The following is a 19,888-nucleotide window of genomic DNA, read 5'->3' on the forward strand; positions in this document are numbered from 1 at the left end:
TTTTGGTCATGCCCAGTAATCGAGCGTTTCTGGGGTGAAGTAGCACAGAAACTAGCGGAGAAAGGGGTTACGATTGTCATTGATACAGCCTAGGCATGCTTGCTGGGGGGGTTCCCCAGATCGCAGAAACTTAAGCATGTTAGCAAATTGAAAGATCTAGCATATGCGCTCGCAAAGAGAAGAATTACCATGGGATGGAAGACATGTCACAGGCCACGGGTGGAGGTGTGGCCGAAGGAGTTGCAGAAATGGGCGGAGGCCGAAGCCATGGTATGGCAAGAGGCGAGCAATGTAGGGGGAGAGGAGGAGGCGGGAACCCTGATGGCATTGAAATCATTAATAGCAGAATTGTTTAGAATAACACAAGGCCTGATAGACCGCACGGAGTGTGAGACCCCACCACGCGAGGCAGACACAGAAAGCGTGGAATAAATTGGCTCGAAATGGAGGGTGGGATAAGGGGAGCAGTGACTAAAATTAAGCAATGAACAATTGCGCTGTCTATATTTGTACCACGTGTTTGGTTTGTATTGTTTTGTTTGAATAATCAATAAAAATTGTTTTTAAAAAAAGTATGATAAGACAAAAGCTACCCGAGCTTGGTCGTTTGGAAATGCTCCAGGGCGACAAAGGTAATGAAGGCGACACTGATTTATGAATGCTGCATACTTCCTTGGGTCGCCTGAAAACCTTTCTGGTGGTGCCAGGGGAACTGTTCCAGGTAATGTGATCTGTACTGGAGTAGGGGTAAAAGATGAGGAGGTGGGATTTTATATCGATGGATTTCCCCCAGGCAGAGGAGTCTGTCCTGCCTGAGATTGCAAGAACTGTCTACCGATCTCCTCGGTGCGATCTTTGGTCACTATTAGGTCTCTTCGGAGTGCATTAGTCTCTTGTCGGGCAGAATGAACCTCGGCATGAAGGTCCCCCAACAATTGGGCCAATTGGTCAATTTCCGATGTCTCCATGGCATCCAGGTGGATTAGTTATGGTAGGCTTTGCGTTCTGTTTAGCTCACCTGGTATCCACTGGGACTCCACCCAGCCATTTGGTCGCTGGTATCCTCTCAATGATTCCCTGGGATGATTCTTGTGGAAGTTCTGCCTGGAAATACAGGAGGACTGTGTTTAGGACTGGCCGACCAAGGTAAGTTTCCCCCCCCACCTCCCGTGTGACTTCAGCCCCTCTGGGCCCTCTTCCCACCTTGTTGTAGAAGTTGGCATGCTCTCTGTCCTGCTTTCCGGGCAGGGGCGCGTTGACTTTCGTGGGCATGTGCGGTCCAGTTACTTCACTGACAGCAGCCCAAGTAATGTCTTTCAGGTAGGTCTTATTGCTGTTTATAAGTTGTTATTTTGTTATTCTTGCATGCCTTTCTCTGTTTGATAATGTCTCTTTATCTCCCTTAGGTGCGCGGAGCGTCCGCGTGGCGAACTGGCTAAAATGGGCCTCGCGGTAAACGATGGTGCACAATAAGCGCTATAATGCGGTAAGTAAGTGCTTTGCGCAGAGCAGTAATGTCTTGTCTTCGCTGACCTGTGTTTTCTCCTTTTTTTCGTAGGTCGTGATGTGCTCCCAGCGCGCGTGGTTTCCGGAGCGATGCCGGCCGAAAGGCGATCAGCCAGGTAAGTCTTTTAAGCAATTCGTGGTTGAAATGTCTCTGATACCTCCTTTAATGATGTCTTTTCTTCCTTTTTCAGGTCCTTTGTTCCGGGCGAAGCGCACATCCAACGGTGCTACCCAGGAGCTGTGAGCAGTGAAGGATGGAGATCGCAGGTAAGATGTTGCTGCTAACGATGTTCTTTGGTCTTTCTGCAGGTTCTGATTTCCCAGGCTTGTGAGTAAACTGGACACGGTGAGCGTCACGTTGCTAGCTGCACAGTAGCGCGAAGCGTGTTGCCTTGTTCGGGTGTGGTTTAAATAGACTCTGCAAAGTAGTCCAGGTAAAGTAGTCCCTAGGCCACCACACCCGAAACACTATACCGCATAGCTTGGTTCTTAGGAATCAAGCTATGTGGATGCCTCCATGTTGGATGAAAGCCTAAATAAAGTAGTTCCCTGAGCAGATGTCTTTCACTGTGCATGAGCCTGGCACCAAAGGGGCCAGGACTAGCCCCAAGAGGGCCTGAGGCGTGGATGCCAGGTCTTATTTCAGATCCGAGTACTGATTCCACCCAGCCAATGAGCTTGCCAGTGGGGATCAGGGCTGAGGGTCGTGACAGATATCTCCTCCAAACAGCTGCTTAATCTATGTGTTTGGAGTCTCGCCACTCTCGAATTCTAAGGAGGAGACAAAAGATAACCTTATTAATAAGGTTACACACTGAATAAAATGTATCAGTTTGTGAAAGTCTGTTATTATGAGTGATATAAGAGATGTTACAAAAATAGAGAGAAATAGCATAGGGGATTAATACATACTGAAGTTCTTAGTTGTGGCTCTCAATTAGTAGATGGTCTTTAGGAAGTAGAATTGCACTAGCTTCCCCCTATAAAAGAACAACATCCAGCTGAGATGTAAGGCCTTTTAAGACCCCTACCTGAAAGGTTTGAGTGTCCCCAAGGTTAGGAGGAGTCTGCAAAGTAATGAAAAAAGGACCAAGGCAAGCAGACTTGCTTGTGCGGGGGTGGATGCTTCCATCTATGAGCCCCCATAACTCAGATGCCAAAATGATGCAAAAAACAGGTTAAAGCCTCCTCTGAAGCCTCCTCTGAATCACATTGTTTTGCTCCCTTTCACAAGGCGCCCACTTGAAGGTGACCACTGAAAGGGAAAGGGCACATCTTGTCAGAGCCTCACCTAGAAAACATTCCTGCTAAGGGATGCCCCCTTTACATAGCCAAATGGGGAGTTAATCCAACAAATCCATTCTAATTTGTATAAACTAAATACTAATTAGTTGAATTGGTACCTTAAGGAGAGCCAATCTTGAGACCACCAACAGTACCATAGCATCCAATGACTATGGTTTGTCCTTTTCACAAATCTCTCTGCCAGGGGGCAGGCACCATACTGTGTGCGAAAGGTCAGTGTGTTTATTGATACAGACTTGAGGGTCCGGCTGATAATGAAGGAGTCATGTGTTGGACACCTGCACAGTTCGGGTTCCCTCTGGCCTGCTCTTTTTCTCTTTTGCAAAAGGTGTTGTCAGGACTCGTGGCTCTGCACAGATGCTGTGGTGGATCCCTTAATATGCCAAATAGAACTCCATTACCCACGGTCCCATACGTGAAGTCCGCAGTCATGTGGGCTAGGATGTACCATGGCCAGAACGCACATGACGCAGAAGTTGCACAAAGCCGTTGGTACCACGGTACGAGTTGGCGCCAACACCTCTCTGCTGATTAGTTTGCATGGCGTGGCATTTTGGTGAACTTAGTATTTCTCAAACTGTTTTTCGGATTCTGATTTTGCTGCATTATACTGGACTGCTGGATCTTGTTACCGGACCCTTTGCTTTGGTATGGTGGACTGTGTGGCTTTGGATTCATTTTTGGGACTTGCTGCTATTGTGGAACTCTTTTGGAACGAGTTTGGTATTGATTTTTGGCATGCTCCTTTAGAATTTGGCTGGACTGGTTTGCAATGAACATACCCCTAGAGAACCAAGTACTGAGGACACTCCTGGTGAGTTTAGAACTTTCTGATTGTCACATTTAGCGTTGTTTTGTAGGTTAGAGTTGCCCCGATGGTACAATAACATGTAAAATTAGGTTTTGAACTGTATGTTTTGGTGCAACACCTTTGAAAGTGTTGGTCCCCGTAGAAAGATCCCACATTGTGCAGACCCTTCGCTGACAAAGTTGTCATTCGGGACTTCCTCATTTATAGAGATGCTCCTACTTCCTGCAGGTGCTTGGTCCAACCCCATTTTAAAGCTTAACAAAACTACTTGTTTGAACTACATTTACTTTGCATTGCATGCTTCATTGCTTGACTTCTCTACAATAGTTGGCAACTAAAACATAGTTTTGTCTGCTTAAGTACTATTTTTATTAATCTTACACTTAAGTAGTTTGCTTTACATATGCAATGTCATGTACAGAGACACCTCATGTGATATTGCTTACTTTGATGTTGCTGGGGTCGAATGTCATATGATGACACCTGCTGTGATACTTTTGGGTGCATGATGTCACATCCGTTACCCGGTACATCGCTGTATTGATGCAGAAGTTCCAGTGCTCTCAAAGCAATACACAAGAAGGAATCATTGAAATGGGGGACAAAATCCAAGAGTAAATGAGTGAAGCAGCTATCTCATTTCGCCTATCTGGTTGAGTGTATATGATCAATTTCTATTTACACTCAAAAGCCTTAGCTAATGTCGCTCTTACCTACTTCCAAAAACGTTCCCAGTCCATCTTATCGAAAGCTGACTGGAAAGCCACAAGACAGCAACACAGTCCACATTGAGTTCTAAAGAATTCCTGGAATTGATGCCCCAATACCACACACTGGTCTAAAGGGGGAGGGGTGGACGGTCCCTCCTACCTTGTACATCTATTACTGAAACAGTTAAGTTTCAAATGTGTCCTTTTAAGAAAAACAGCAATACTCACAGCAGGACCAAACTTGTGCCGGAACTGATCAATGACCATATACTCCACCTCCTGCTCACGCCCTGAATTACAAACAAAACACAGCATTACTAATATACAAAGCACTGACAACACCATGTTGCAGTGGACACAAATTGGCAAGGGCATTTACAGCTTTTATGTGGAGCAACAAAATTCCAAGCTGAAAGATTTAACTCGTTTTGTTTTACCAAAGTTAAAATTAGAAAGACTATGAACAATTGCCTACAAAGGATAAGTGATGTATTTATTTCTAATCAAAGTATATCGCCAAACCAGCTCTCCCATGTGACAAATTAGTACCATATCTGCACCTAAAGAATAGTCTCAGAAGCTTATTTGCCAAGTTTGCAGAAGCCAATCTGTCAGTCTAGAAAAGTAGACAACCCTCCAACAGAACGCTTATGCAGGATAATTGGTTGGCCGAAGACCAACCACCTCATTTGAAGTATAAAGAATATGTTAATTACTCATTACGTAGCTATTAGTTTAACTAGAGTGCGGCCATTTTAAGGTAACCATAATCGCCATTTTGTTTTCTCTATGTTTCTCTTTAACATCGCCACTTTTGCCTCATGTAAAACTGCTTTGCTGTAGATATTATTTCGCTTCAATGGTCCAAGGTTATTAAAGACATGTTGAAACATTGCGCGAGGAGCCAGACAGAAAAGCCAGTTTCCCTCCTTCACATATCCTTGGAAGCGGGGAGCAAGGCATTCTTATCAGTACACGGATGCCAGTGAGTCTCCTTAAAAGAATAGCAATGTACGAAACTCATATTAAAGGGTTTGAATTATGCTCTTCTTAAACGGCCCCCCAATTGAGCACTGTGAGCCTCCGGAGAGCAAGCTGACCTCTAGAGCGTGAATCGAAACCAGGAGATAGTAAGGCCTGGAATGTGCCAGTCACCCTACGCGCAGCTTGTCCATGAAAACAGAAGCGCTGTGTTCTCGCAAATAAAGAATAGTGTCTGTAAATTCGAGATTGCAAACTGTTACTAAATATGGTGATCTAGAATGTCATATTCGTCACCATTGTCAATCATCGCCTACACTTCAAAGGGAATGAATTAGGGGCGGCATCGAATGTGGAAAATGTGTCATTACTGATTGTGAGATGCTCATTTTGTATATATGTAACTGATGTACAATTTTCACTTCTTGCGTCCCCCGAGGTCTGTTAGACACACGTCACGGGGCGTGGGACAATTTGGCCAACTGGGACCATTTGTTTTTTGCAATAAACCCTAGATTTTGGAAATACAACCTTGTGTCTGACGTATCAGTTTGTGTGTGGTGATTGTGCCTTGATTCCACATCCGAGGGTCCCTCAGGGGCCCCTTCAAATCTGGGTATGTTTACAATGAATATGAAGCACAAAGTAACAATGAGAGTTTGTACAAAAGATTGCAGAGTGTGACAGGGTGAAAGACCTGACCATGTCAAGATAATGGCACCCTGCAGGATCAACAGCTCCCTCCACAGCGCAGAAGACTCCCGGGCACTTCCCAGCACTGTCCGCTCCCAGTTGCTCACAATGCAGTTCTAGGCCACCTCCTACGGGGCACAGCAGCCCAAAAAATGCTGGACCCCTGTGCTTAAAGGCCAGCACCATACAGCAGAGGCAATTACCCAGCGCTGTAAGTCTCAAAATATATACTATAGAAACTAAATAAGAACACAAGAGACACAGAGATAGATATTTAAACGGAAAACAGTTTATTATGACTGGCAGGGGAAGTCAGTCGCTCAGTAACAAGCCAAGCCCCCAGTACTCAGCTGTCACAATAGGAGTAGCATTAGCACTCAGCAAAGCACTAGCAATGAGCCCCCCTCTAGCAGTGAGAGCTCTCCCCTCTAGTAATCAAAAGAAATCCACAGTTGATACATAGTGGCATTGACGTACATTACATGCATAGAATCATTTCATGGAAAACAATCCTTCTGGTTACGTGCATCATAGGCATGTACTGTGCTGGACATATTCTAAGAAAGCAAGGCATATTGCGAGCATTCTTGTCTTTCGTACAAGACATCCTAACTGCCAAAATGAAAACATCAGTCCTTCCCTGCAGCTCTGTGGCTGGCCTCTCTTGGCCCTCTTCCTGCTCTTCCTACCTCGGGGCCATCTTCGACTCCACACTCTCCTTCTCTATTCACATTTCTGACATCTCTAAGAAGTCACACTACCAGCTGCACCTCCTCAGAAGTATTCTTCCTTTCCTCTCCTTCCTCCAGAAGCTCACTGTCTCCAGAGCCCTGGTACTCTCTAGGCTGGACTACTGTAACAGCCTCTATCTAAAACTGTTTGCCTCTACTCTACGCCCTCTTTAACTTATCCAGAACAGGACTGCGAGACTTGTCCTTGGCCTCAAGCCCAGGGATCGTATCTCTCCAGGACTGAAATCACTGCACTGACTCCCAGTGGCTGCGAGGATTAAGTTCAAAACCCTCTGCATTGTCCGCAAGGCCTTCTGGGGCCTAGGGCCAAAATACCTTCAACTCTCTCTTCCTAAATATCTTCCTTCTCAAGCTCTTCGCTCATCCATCTCCAACTCACTCAGGGTCAGTCGCTTCTCCAAGCAACAAGTTGATGGTAGATCTCTCTCTTCGGCAGGGGCCTCCCTCTGGAACATCCTTCCTGCCTCCCTTAAACTTGAGGGGAACCATCTCTGGTTCCGGAAGCACCTCAAAACCTTCCTCTTTGCTTCTGCTTTCTCTCCCCCTCTCCCCTGCTGAATACCTGGCTGATACTGCACTGGGCATCTGGCCACCCTTCTGATCTCTGGCCCAGGCCCCGCCAGTTGCACACCTGCACTGCCTCCCTGGCAACCCTTGCACAGGGGGACTGTTTTCTGTATCCCTACAGTCCAACCAACCAGCACATATGTCTGCACTTACCTTGCACTTGCCACCATCTGGCCGTTTTTATCTTATTTATTCTACTATCTCATGTACTGCACTTTCCCCTCTCCCTTCCCCCTCGCACTTTTCCCTTTCACCCCTTCCCATGCACTTGCGCGATCTGAATGCCACTGGGCCTAGTAAGATTGTTGTCTGTCTTCCCTTGTTCCCCCTCCCTTGCCTCGTCGCGCCTTGAAACACTTGTGTATAGGTGCGTTATAAATGCCATATCATATATCATACCATGCTATCTCTTCCTCCCGCAGTCAAGATTGTATTCTCTGCTTGAGAATAGCACTGTCTGCCAACAGACACGTTCTTCTAATAACATCTGTTCAGCTGCGTTCAGAATTTATCATGAACACATGTCCTTGCATACTCCGCAAAGACTGATTCATAACAGACAAAAACAGACCACATTTAGCGCTTAGAAAACTAGAATGTGCGCTTAACAAAATAATAAGTATACATTATATCTTTCTGCATGGCTCTCAGCAAATGTTGATCCATGATGGCTCATAACAAACCATAGTGCTAGACAGATTTTACATTAATAAATTAATGGATTAGCTTATGCCAACTATAAAAAAAAATGCAGGTTAACAGCGGCCCTCTGGGATCCCAGCTTTCACAGAGAGGTCGGTGCTCCTTCAGTGCTCCTCACATATACTAAGAGAAGGAGTAACATTACCACGTATTCCGCAGTACAAAATCTCAGCGGAAGGAGAAAGGATTGAAAAGTATGGGGTCTGATTTGGTAAAACTGGGAGAGATTGAAGAAATTACAGGCAGCACGTGTAACAGTCCCATTCTCCCGGTGTATAAGAAAGACGGTAATGAGGTACCGTACCGTTTCATAATTGATCTGCGTGCATTAAACAAGGTAGTAGATCCTCAATTTCCATTGGTCCCAGATGTTAACACAATTTTGACAATGATTCCTGCTTCAGCAGAATACTTCAGCGTTATTGATTTGAAGAATGCTTTCTTCAGTATTCCAGTGCACCAAGAAAGTAGATATTTGTTCGCCTTCACATTAGGAGGACGATCATTCACATTTACGCGCATTCCACAAGGCTACACAGAGAGTCCAAGTATTTACAGCAGAGCATTGAAAGAACAACTAGACATGTTAGAGTTACCAACAGGTTGTGTATTGTTACAATATATAGACGACTTGTTGATCGCTGCAGATACAGAAGAGATTTGTAAAGAGGGTACTGTTTTATTGTTAACACATTTGGCAGCACAGGGCCACAAAGGAAGCTTGAAGAAGTTTCAGTATTGTCGAAAGGAGGTGGCTTATTTGGGTTACCTACTTTCGAGAGAAGGGAGAAGACTAACGGCAGAGCAAATAGAGAGTATTTCTGGTACGCCTATTCCAAAAACACAAAAAGGAGTCAGAGCTATAATAGGCATGGCTGCTTATTGTCGGCAGTGGATAGTGAATTTTGCTCTAATTGTTAAGCCAATGGTGGAGTTGACAAGGAAGGATGTTGTGATGCCTTTGCAGTGGAGTGAACAATGTCAGAGAGCATTTGGGTTTCTCAAAACTGCGTTGTGTTCCGCTCCAGTTTTGGGCATACCAAATTATGAAATTCTTTTTAGATTATTTGTGCATGAGAATGACGGTTGCGCGCAGGCTGTTCTTACACAGGTACAAGGTGGAAGAAATAGGCCGTGCGGCTATTTTTCTTCTGGCTGGACCCTGTAGCGCGCGCATTACCACGATGTTTGCGAGCTGTTGCAGTGGCAGTTACGTCAGTGAAACAAACGGAAGGGATGGTACTGGGGCACACTTTAGTTTTGATGGTGCCACATGCCATAGACGTTCTATTAAATAGAACACAGACGCAACACCTCACCTCTGCTAGATTGACTAGATATGAAATTGTCCTGTTAGCGCCACACATCCAAATATGAGGTCTAGCGCTTTGAATCCTGCTGAATTAATGCCACTGCCCATAGAAAAACGTGATGAAAATGAATCACCTCTCCATGATAGTTTAATGGTTACTGAGGAAAAAAACGAAGGGGAGAATTGATTTGACAGACACCCCTCAAAAAGAGCCAGATGGAGAGTTGTTTTGTGATGGCTCCTGTTTTAAATTGCCGGATGGCACATCAACTGCTGCCTATGCTATCACCACATTAAAAAGTATTGTGGAAAGTAAAAGAATCCCCTACAACGCCGCACAAGCAGCAGAGATAATAACCTTGACCAGAGCTTGTGAGATTTCTGAAAATTTGAGTGTAAACATATATACTGACAGTCAATACGCCTTCGGCGTGGTTGATAACTTTGGCCGACTTTGGGCTGAGAGAGGTTTTTTAACATCACATGGGACTAGAATACAACATGGCCCTTTGATTGTACGATTTTTGTCTGCACTTGGTGTCCAAAGCGCCTGGCAATAATAAAATGCGAGGCGCATAAAAAAGTAACATGCAAAGTGGGAGAGGGAAACGCATTTGCAGACAGGATTGCAAAACAAACTGCCACTGACCTGAATGCCAGAATGTTCACAGTACAGTCAGAGGAAGTGCCCTGCATGATAGAGAATGGAATTGCCACAGTCAAAGAAATGCAGGTGGAAGCCACTGTGGATGAAATACAAGGGTGGGCTGAGGGCTCTGCTGAATTAGATCTGGAGGGTTGCTGGGTAGACAAGAAGAGTAGGAACTGGATGCTGCCCAATTCCTATGTAACTGCAATGGTCACAATGGCCCACAGCCCTACTCATATTTGTGCCAAAAAGATAGTCCAACATTTAGCCACAGTGTGGGAGAATGCGCACATAAAGAAAAATGCTGAGAGGTTGGTGCAAAATTGTATCACGTGTCTACAACACAATGTGGGGAAGGGTACAGTGACTCCAACAGGCAGTTTTGGTCCTCCCTCTATGCCATTTAAGGTAATCCATTTTGATTTCATAGAAATGGAGAGATGCCAAAACTTGAAATATGTCCTAGTGGTCATATGTGCATTTAGCAAATGGGTGGAAGTATATCCATTGAAAGACTGCACTGCTATGAGCACAGCGAAAGTAATGTTAAAAGAATACTTTTCCCATTTTGGCTTGCCCCGTGTCATATGGTCAGATAACGGTCCACATTTTGTGGGCGCGGTAATACTACAGATTTGTGCAGGTCTGCAGATTGAAAAGCGATTCCATTGTTCTAGGCACCCCATGTCTGCCGGTCTTATTGAACGCCATAACGGTATCTTAAAATCTAAGATTAGCAAGATATGTGCAGGCAACAAGTTAAGCTGGGTAGATGCATTACCGCTAGCGCTACTATGCATGCGCACATCTGTGCAGGCGAGAACTGGGCTCTCCCCGTATGAAATCGTCATGGGGACACCAGCGAATGTTTGGTGTGCACCTCAGTCAAAGAGGCTGAGGGAACTGCAATATCCTGTACTCAGTATCTAATGTAATCTTTTAATGCAAAAACTGCATTTGATTCATCAGCAGGTGCAGGACGCATTGCCCATAAGATTCAGTTCACTGGAGCCAGGAAACTGGGTGCTAATCAAAATTTTTGAGCGGAAGACATCATTAGCACCCAGGTGGCGTGGGCCCTATCTGATCCTCCTAACTACGCAGACGGCAATTCGGGTGGATGGGAGGGAGGTGTTGTTACACGCGACACACGCCAAGAAGGTCCCAGCACCACTTGAAAAACTGACTGATTGAGACGTCCAGAAAGAGACAGCAGTCCCAGCAATGAAAGACACGATTGCCAGTTCTCTGCCACAAAAACTGCCTAATCCTGAAACAAAGCCTAAAGAGATTGCAGTGAAAGAGGAAGGACAAGGAGCGGCCCAGCATTGTCCAGCAGATCCTGCATCACTGCTGGTCGACACCAAGCGTGTACCGCTTTGGCGCCCACCATCTATTGCCGCACCACAGCCTGAAACGAAATTTACATCATCACGTGGGCGCCCGCCATCATCTGTCAGAGTGCCACAGGCAGACTCCGAGTTTGAGTCTGGAAGTGCTCCGCACTGTTCGTTGATCACACGATATCAGGAGCAAGGCGATACAATTTGCGGCCCAGGATAAAGGAGTGATCTAACCTGCATTCCTGTTGATTTTCTTTTTGTTGCCTCCGTTTCCTATTCTCGGATGAAGTAGGAACCGGAGGCCTAGGGGAGAGCGTTGTGAGGGTTGTGGAATCGAACAGCCCAATAATCGAGACTCCCCAGTGCTAACAAAAAATCCATGTGTCCTGAACCCGTACAGACAAACGGGGCGCACATGGTACGAAGGCAATTGATAACTGCTCCGGAGTTCTTTTGAGCAAATGTGCAGACGCACAGAGATCTTGCCCAACGTGTAGAAATCCAGGCTGCTAAGAACTGGCAGGAAAGACTGTTGACATTATCGAACTTATTGAAATTCCAACGAGTGCAACAACGATAGACATTCACGCAGAAGAAGGACCGCTAGAGAAAATGCCGGAACCAGCTTTTGCCTCCTCCTGCACCACTGCTGATAATGAATTAAACATAGAAACTGAAAGATTACACAAAAAGAGTTATCGAAAAAATTGTATGCTAATTCTAACAATAATAATGTGTGTAATGAGCATAATAGCCCCAGTAACGACAGCACTGGTATTATGGTACCTGGAAGAAATGCACCCCTTAGAAATTCTACTGCCCATAAGAAACAACTCCACCACTGAAAGCCCTGTTCATGTAATTAATTACACTCTGTGCCCAATTGAAGAAAGGCATAGAGAAGGTTATGGGAATAACACGTTACTGCAAATAATGAACATGACACATTCAATTTTGAAAAAGAATAACTGTTGGGCGTGTGCTCATTTGCCACAGCTTGGTGGCAAAGGAACAGGTTGGTACGTACAGCCACTAACTTTAAGTTCTGCATGTAGTGCATCTCTGAGTACATTATATTATGGAAAATGGAATAAAAGTGAAACGGGTCAATTAGATAGCACAAACATGAATGAATTTGAGGAGATAATTATGAGACCCATAGGTTGCTCCATATTTCATAGAGTACAAATGATAATGAAAAAGCTACGCCCAAACCAATGCCACAAGATAGATAGATTGTGCCGGAGAAATCATCAGTAATCATATTTCATATGAGATCAGAGGGAAATAAAGATGCAGTGCCTCCCTCCTATACAGTAAACTACAGCCCACGTTCTGTTCCTTTCTGTTTAAAGAAGAAGGGTTCTTATTCAGTAGGGACATTCACTAGATGTATGAATATAGCGATTCTTACTAAGGAAGTAGAACCAGTATATGTAGGTGACCCTGTATATTTTATATGTGGAGAAAGAGCGTATCCTTGATTGCCTAGAAATTGGGGAGGTACTTTTTATTTAGGACTTTTGTTCCCAGGAGTGTTTCTTTTAAAAACAACGGATATAGCCAAACTATCTAGATCCAGGCCACGAAGGAGTAATGAGGATGGATTAATAGTGGAAGATGTAACAAAATCATTTGTAACATTTCTGGCCCAAGCAATAAACTCCTATAATATACAACAACTATCCAGAATCTTAGAAAAAACAATAAATGGAACGACAGATATATTGTACAACATGACATTGGAGGAGAAAGGAATTAGATTAATGACACTTCAGAACAGGATGGCTCTTGATGTAGTCCTGGTTGATTGTGGCGGTGTTTGCAAAATCGTGGGATCAGCGTGCTGTGTATTTGTAAACGACTCCTCTCCTACGATTTTTGAAGCGATAAGAAAGCTACATGTCTTAAGCTCTGAACTTCATAACCAAGAAGGAGGTTGGGATATAGGCTCTTGGTTCTGGGAGTTATTATATTCATGGGGATGGAAACTATTTGCGATCCTAGTAGCAGTACTAGGAATATTCATGACATATTGTTGTTGCATAAACTGCTTTCCTGTAATATGCACTGAAATTAGTGAAGGGTGTGTGCATATGATAGAAAAAAAGAGCACTATTAGATCGAGTACCCAAGGTAATGAGGAAACAAAGACGGTCAAAGAATTCATGTCTATCAACGTAGACAACAATGAGGATGAAACTAAAAATGTACAAGATTCAGAATCAGATACTTGGTCAAAAGAGGATGCAATGTACGGATGAGACGTTTGGCATACGGCCGAAATGAGGGTTTGTCGATCTAGAAAAATAGACACCCCTCGATTATAAGGCTATGTATTATGTTGGCAGAAGACCAACCGTCTCATGCATCTAGTATTAGAAATAGATGGCCATAAGCTTGACTGAGGTGCGGCCATTTTGAAGCGACTGAAATCGCCATTTTGTTTTCTCTCTAACATTTGCTTTTTGCCTCATGTAAAACTGCTTTGCTGAAATGTTATTCTGCTTCACTGGTGCACAATGCAAGGCCGCGAGTGGCATGTTGAAACATAATGCAGTAACTCAGACAGAAATGTCCAGTCCCCTCCCTCGCATATCCTTGGCAAGAGAGCAACAAGGCATTTTAATCAGTACAGCAGGTGCCAGCTAGTCTCAGTAAGCACAGTAGGAACGCCGGAGCAAACATTAAATGACTTGAATTATGCTCTCCTTTGCGGTCCCCCCTCCCTGAGCCCGGTACAACCCTGGAAAGCAAATTGAGCCCCCGGCACACGAATAGCAACTAGGAGATAGCAAGGTCAGAAATGTGTCTCTCCCTACGCACAGCTTGCTTGCAAAAAACAGAAGCATTGTGTTCTTTAAAACACAGACTTAGTGTCTGTGGGCTTACAAAATTGCAAACTGTTACACAATGAATGTTTGAAGGTGTCAAACTCGTCACCATTGTCAATCATCGTGCCTAGTTCAAACGAAATGCAATAGGGGCGGTATAAGTTGTGACACTACTGATTACTAGATGCTTGTTTTGTATATATGTAACTGTTGTATGAATTTCACTCTCTTGCGTCCCCCGAGGTCTGATAGATGCACGTCGCGGGGCGTGGGACCAGTTGGCCAACTGAGACTATTTGCTTTGCAATAAACCCTAGATTTTGGGAATACAACCTTGTGTCTGGCGTATCAGTTCATGTGTGGTGATTGTGCCTTGTTTCCACAAACAAGGGTCCCTCAGGGGCCCCCCCCATCACCTTTGGGTATGGTTTCCCCCTGTTGATTTCTCTAGAAGTCTGTTTAGGGTCGGCCTAATTGATATGCTTGATCCTGGCAGACGGTATGCCCAATACTCTATGGACAAAAGACCTTCCATGAGATATGCACTTCTCAGAGCAATTACAATTGCATCATCATGGGTATGGCTGGAACTGCATCTTTCGCAATGTATTATGTCACTTCTAATTACTGACTTGCACCCCCTTGTATGCCATACATAATATATGCATTTGTTTACCGGGGGTTCCTGGGTTTTGTGTACCATATCCCCTACCACGGCTACATTGTGTACGGTAACTGAGTAAATGGACCCCCAGCACTAATAGGGCCATGGGCTTGATTCTGGGGGCCGGTTCCATGGTCACTCCCCTTTTCTCCGTTATCCCGCTGGCCTCGGGGGTAAAGTTTAGTGAGCTTCTTCGTGGCATATACATTCAACCTAAATTTGTGTTGGGTTCTTGTCGGGTCCCCCCAGGAAAGAGGAGCTTGATGGGTTTGTGTTCCCGTGTTGCTCCCTACTGCCTCACATTTGGTGGTCCTTTTTGTGGCATGCTCTCGGCACATGGTCCTGCTTTAGGGGGCATAAGATGTACCAGTTTGGAGGGACAGTGTCAGATCTATAGTCAGGGTAGTTTGATCTCCTGGGTTGGCCATGTTGGGGAGCTCTGGGGATAAGGGCAGTGGCCAGTTGCTCCTTGATACAAGACAGTTGAATACTGAACTTTCAAGTTTTACAGTGATCTCTTTCACTATTGAACTACATGACAAGCTCAATGAGTGGAGTTCTTCCCTCAGTGTCCCCACAAACTCCCCCTCTTTTATCCATTCTACATAGTTATTTCCACTCATTAGATATGCTTGTGTCCCTCTACTAATCCCTACGTCTCGTGGAGAAGCAGAAGTATTCCTAGAGGGTTGGTCGTTTGTTTCTATGACCCTTCTTGTGTGTGTGTGTGTGTAATGACCGGTTCCCGCCGGGCCACCCTCCTGCAAAACTTGATATCAATTTCATATTGGTACCATCATTTCTGTGTGTTCTTCTGATACAGCAATTTTGTCAGTTAACCCCATCTCTTTGGTAGAATCTAACGCATTTAACATATGGGAGGGGCTGTCAAATAATAACAAGTCATCTCAGTTGAGGTGCAATTCAATAATCTGCACCCTGTCAACCCTGCTAATTTCGGGGCCTAGAACAAAATTCCATCCCCCCTTTTGCCACGTATATTTCCCAATCTCAAAGTCATCCACGAAATTAGTACATTTCTCAGCCCTCCTGTTCATACTCAATTGTTGCACAGGTTGAGGATTTCAAAATCCTCAACCCTGGACACACAATTGGATGCCATAATTGATTTCAAAGGGGCCTGTACGATGGGTTTATTGCTCGTTGGGCCTTTAAGGTTATCGAGCAGGAACATTAACATCCTTTATCGGTTCGAACAACTTGTATACCTTCTGGCTCCCTCCCTTCGGAGAGATGGACTGAACCGCTTTTCTTTTCATCATTGAGGGGTGGTCTCAGGAACTATTTTAGTAAGATATATTTGATATTCTATTATATTACAAAATGTGACGGGTTACATTTTTTATACGATACAATACTTAGAAATGTTTCAGTATAAAACTAGTCCACAGTAATAACAATAAAAAGGAAAACAGTTATAAAAGGAACAATTAAAGGCCATGAACAGGTCCAACTGCAACCTTAGGTCCTCCTCAACTTGTCAATGTCTGCAAGGCAACCATCGGTCATCAGCCAAATAGCTGCGTGATTAAAAACAGTACATAGGCCAACATGATCAACATAAAAAGCTGCAGAGAAGCACAAATGCCTAGAATTCCCAAAGGACAGATCAAATCAGGAGAAAAGGTAAAAGGGAGAGGCAGGGAGGCACGCCTTGTAGCTCAAGGAGCATGCCTAGTCCGAGTATGCCCCTCCCCTCATCAAGTTACACAAGCAGGGCGCTCACACAAAAACTCATGCCCTGCTTTAATGCTGGCTGTCTATAATGGCACCTTTTGGGAGTGTTTGAGATTATCGTTGCCAGTAAGGCAGAGACACTGCATGGGTTCCTCTGCAATGTTCTTATGCGGAGTCAAGTCGAGCTTCCGCCGGCTCTGGAATCTCTAGATTTCCAGGCAACAATTGGGCAAGAGCAATGGGACGGTAGAGCGGCTGCTAAGGAACTGTACAGCTGAGGGACACCACACTATGTCTGTCTTTTCATGTAGTAGCGTGGCCCAATTGGTGGCAAGTCGCAATTCACTGTAGTTCACTAACAATGGTATCAATAAAAAGTGGGGTATACTACTTGCAGCGTTGTATTATACATCGAGTGGCGGTTTATAAAACTGGTAGTGCGTTTTAGTGCATTAATGCTGATAGTACCGGTGCAAGCTTTTCTTTGCGCATTCTGAACAGATCACTGACAATGGTGGTGGCTATCATTAAGTTTGCAGTATGTGACAAAATGTTATTTTGCAAAAAAGACGCTCAGAAACGCTATGCTTGGCGCAGCCACATCACAAGGGTTCCCTTTGTTTTGCGGTGCAACGCTTTTACCAGGGAGGAGGAAGTCAATGTCAAAGTGTCAAGTTGGAAAGGCGCCCACGCTAGCAGCAGTTAATCATCGATGGATACGGCCGCAGCCTGTGGCTTACCCACTCTTCTCAATTTCCGAATTTAAAGTTCAACGACCAAACTCCTTTTCTCCTTCCAATCATACAGAGTTCTCCCACAGGACCTTTGATGGTTTTTTGGTGGACTCGAAACTGCAGGGTGCGGATGGGGCTGGTTTTCAGAAACAGCGACAGCCCGGACAGCATCAGCCTCATCGTCGGCGGGCTTAAACCAGAAGGGTGCCTTGATGAGAGTTTTATCCCCTCTTCTTCCTCCTCAGCAAAGATGGTGGGTGGAGCCAAAAGCACCGGCAGGGATACGGAGAGTGAGGGACAGGTGGTAAATAATAGTGTGTGGTGGATCATTACCAGTGAAATTCCCTTATGATAGCCTTCCTATTTCAAAAAAAGTATTCGAACAAGCAACAATTTGAGGTGTGTAGCTGTACATCATTGTAGGTTAAATCCCCCTAATGAACGTAGTGTAAGCCATAAGAGTAAATGCCTACACCAGAAATGTGGCCAATGGTTGCTTGTTTGATAGCACAATCACTTAAAAACTGCTGCATAATGTCAATTGACAGACAACAACAACTCAAGCGTCCTGGAAAGTCACGTTCTTGTGCATTGCTGCTGTGTTAAAAACTAGGCCTTTTTCCCTCTTTTTAGGAAAGTTGAATGTGGGTATTTTGCATTGCATCTGTTCCTTCTGTGTGTTTCCTACTGTGTGACCCCCCCCAAACCTTCTGCGTATCCTGTGCGGTGCAGGACTGCGTATCCCCCCTCTCTCTTTCGCTCGTGCCTCCTCCTACTTCCTCCTCGTACCCTCTATGGTGCTTTCCATCTCCCTCATCTTCTCTAAATGCTACTCTATCTCCTATCATATCCCTCTCACTAAGTACATCCTGGTCTACAACTCAGGCCTCCCTATCGCAGATACCTACATCAGTGCTTCCTCCAGACAAACTCTTACAGACATCCTCTTTGCCATTCCCTCTCCAGACCTATGGACCCCTCATATGGTCTTTGTTCTCTCTCCTTTTTCCTCCTCTCCCATTAATGATGGCACTCGGTGAGAGGCCCTCTTGGCCCCCTTCCACTCAACCTAGACCATCATTAATGTCGACCTGAATGGCATCGTCTTGGTCCATGGCCCTCAGCCCAATCTCCTCCTTTTCGATAGGCGTCTCCTGCATCTCATCAACTTCATTTCTTCTCCTCCTACTCATACCAGCACCTCCTTCTTCCACAGCCTCTCTGGCACCCTCCTCCTCCTCTCTAACTACTTTACCACCTCCTCCTACCACCTCTGCCCACTCCCTGGCCCCTTTTCCACTTCCGCAGGGCGTACCTCAAGCCTGTACCCACCACGGAAGTCTTTCAAATGTGGCAACCTGCTCCACATCGCTACTCTCGATTCTCACTCTGCTGTCAAACACTCCTCTGACATCTGCCACCTCCTCGAAGAACTTGACCTGGATGTCCTCTCACCAAGCCATTGTTCACAGCCAGCTCTGTCACAAGTTTTGACACTCTCCTCCCTGATGGCTCCCAAGATCCTCTCCGAACCCAGAACCAACCGCCCTGGCGGTGGAGTAGCTCTGATTTTACCAGAGTAGGTCCCTGCTTCTTTCATTCCTACGTAGGACTGCTCCTCCTTGGAAACACTAGCTCCTGCTCACTAGTACTCCTCCCTCTGACTCTGATCCCAGTCTGTCTTTGTCTGTACATTGTCTTTTTGTATGCCCTCAGACCTATGGGCATGTGGCGCGCTATAATAAGTAAATAATAATAATCCTGGTCTGCAGGCTCTCTATCTCTCCTGGCCTCTCTTGGACTATGGCCACCATCTACCGGCTACTTGGCCAGGTCGCCCTCTTTCTCTGTGAGTTGACTGATCTCTCCTCTTCTCTTCTTGCCTCTACCTTTCAATTTCTCCTCTTCCCAAGACCTCAACATTCACCTGGATGCTTCAAATCCCTCCTTGGGGCTCTTCCGCAACCTCTGTGATACTCTCTCTCTTTCCATTCTACCCTCTGGCCCGACGCACTCTGCTGGGCATAACTTGGATTTATCTATTTGTTTTTATTGAAATGTTCAGGTGGCCAGAACACAGCCATCGCTTTTGGATCCAGTTCCTGGGGATGGACCAGTGTGGGAGGATCACCTGGATGAGGGGTCTTCGGGGAGTGGAAGTGGGACAGCGAAGCCTGAGACGCGGTATCTCGTTCCTTTGAACACCTTTTCCCCATCCTACCAGGTAGGATACCTAGGAACTCAACCCCTCCGCCCCTTTCCCGACACAAACACTTTCTCACGGATAGCTCACTGTGAGAGAAAACAAACTAACATCCGAGCCGTATACCTGGCATGTCCCAACACAAGTTTCAGGCAGAGTCAGGCAATTACTGATAATTATACACACCTGACTTCCATCACACTTACCCACATGGATAAAAGGCGGAGCATGAAAGCACACACTGAGCAAGGCAAAAGAAATGAGGAAGCAGCAGTTCCAAGATGGCAGTTTAACACGAGGAGAAAGACGACAAGACCAGAAAGGGTTGCAAGGAGGGAAGTGCCCTTGGCCTTTACAGAGGAAGAAAAGGAACAAGTTACTTACCTGTAACTGTTGTTCTCCAGCATGGGTCTGGCATGGATTC

The 19,888-nt window shown here is 45.3% G+C and overlaps 1 protein-coding gene across 3 annotated transcripts in view; it reads right to left on the reverse strand.

The window, feature by feature from the left end:
- EXD1 (exonuclease 3'-5' domain containing 1) overlaps positions 1-19,888 on the reverse strand; it is a 1,277,614-nt gene that overhangs the window by 643,178 nt on the left and 614,548 nt on the right. For all 3 annotated transcript variants that reach the window (XM_069638368.1, XM_069638367.1, XM_069638369.1), the window contains exon 6: positions 4,561-4,622. In XM_069638368.1, coding sequence (XP_069494469.1) covers positions 4,561-4,622 — 62 coding nt within the window. The remainder of the gene's footprint in view (positions 1-4,560; positions 4,623-19,888) is intronic.

This window comes from Ambystoma mexicanum, chromosome 14 (assembly GCF_040938575.1).
Source record: "Ambystoma mexicanum isolate Mex_15411 chromosome 14, UKY_AmexF1_1, whole genome shotgun sequence".
In the NCBI taxonomy this organism is placed as follows: Eukaryota; Metazoa; Chordata; class Amphibia; order Caudata; family Ambystomatidae; genus Ambystoma; species Ambystoma mexicanum.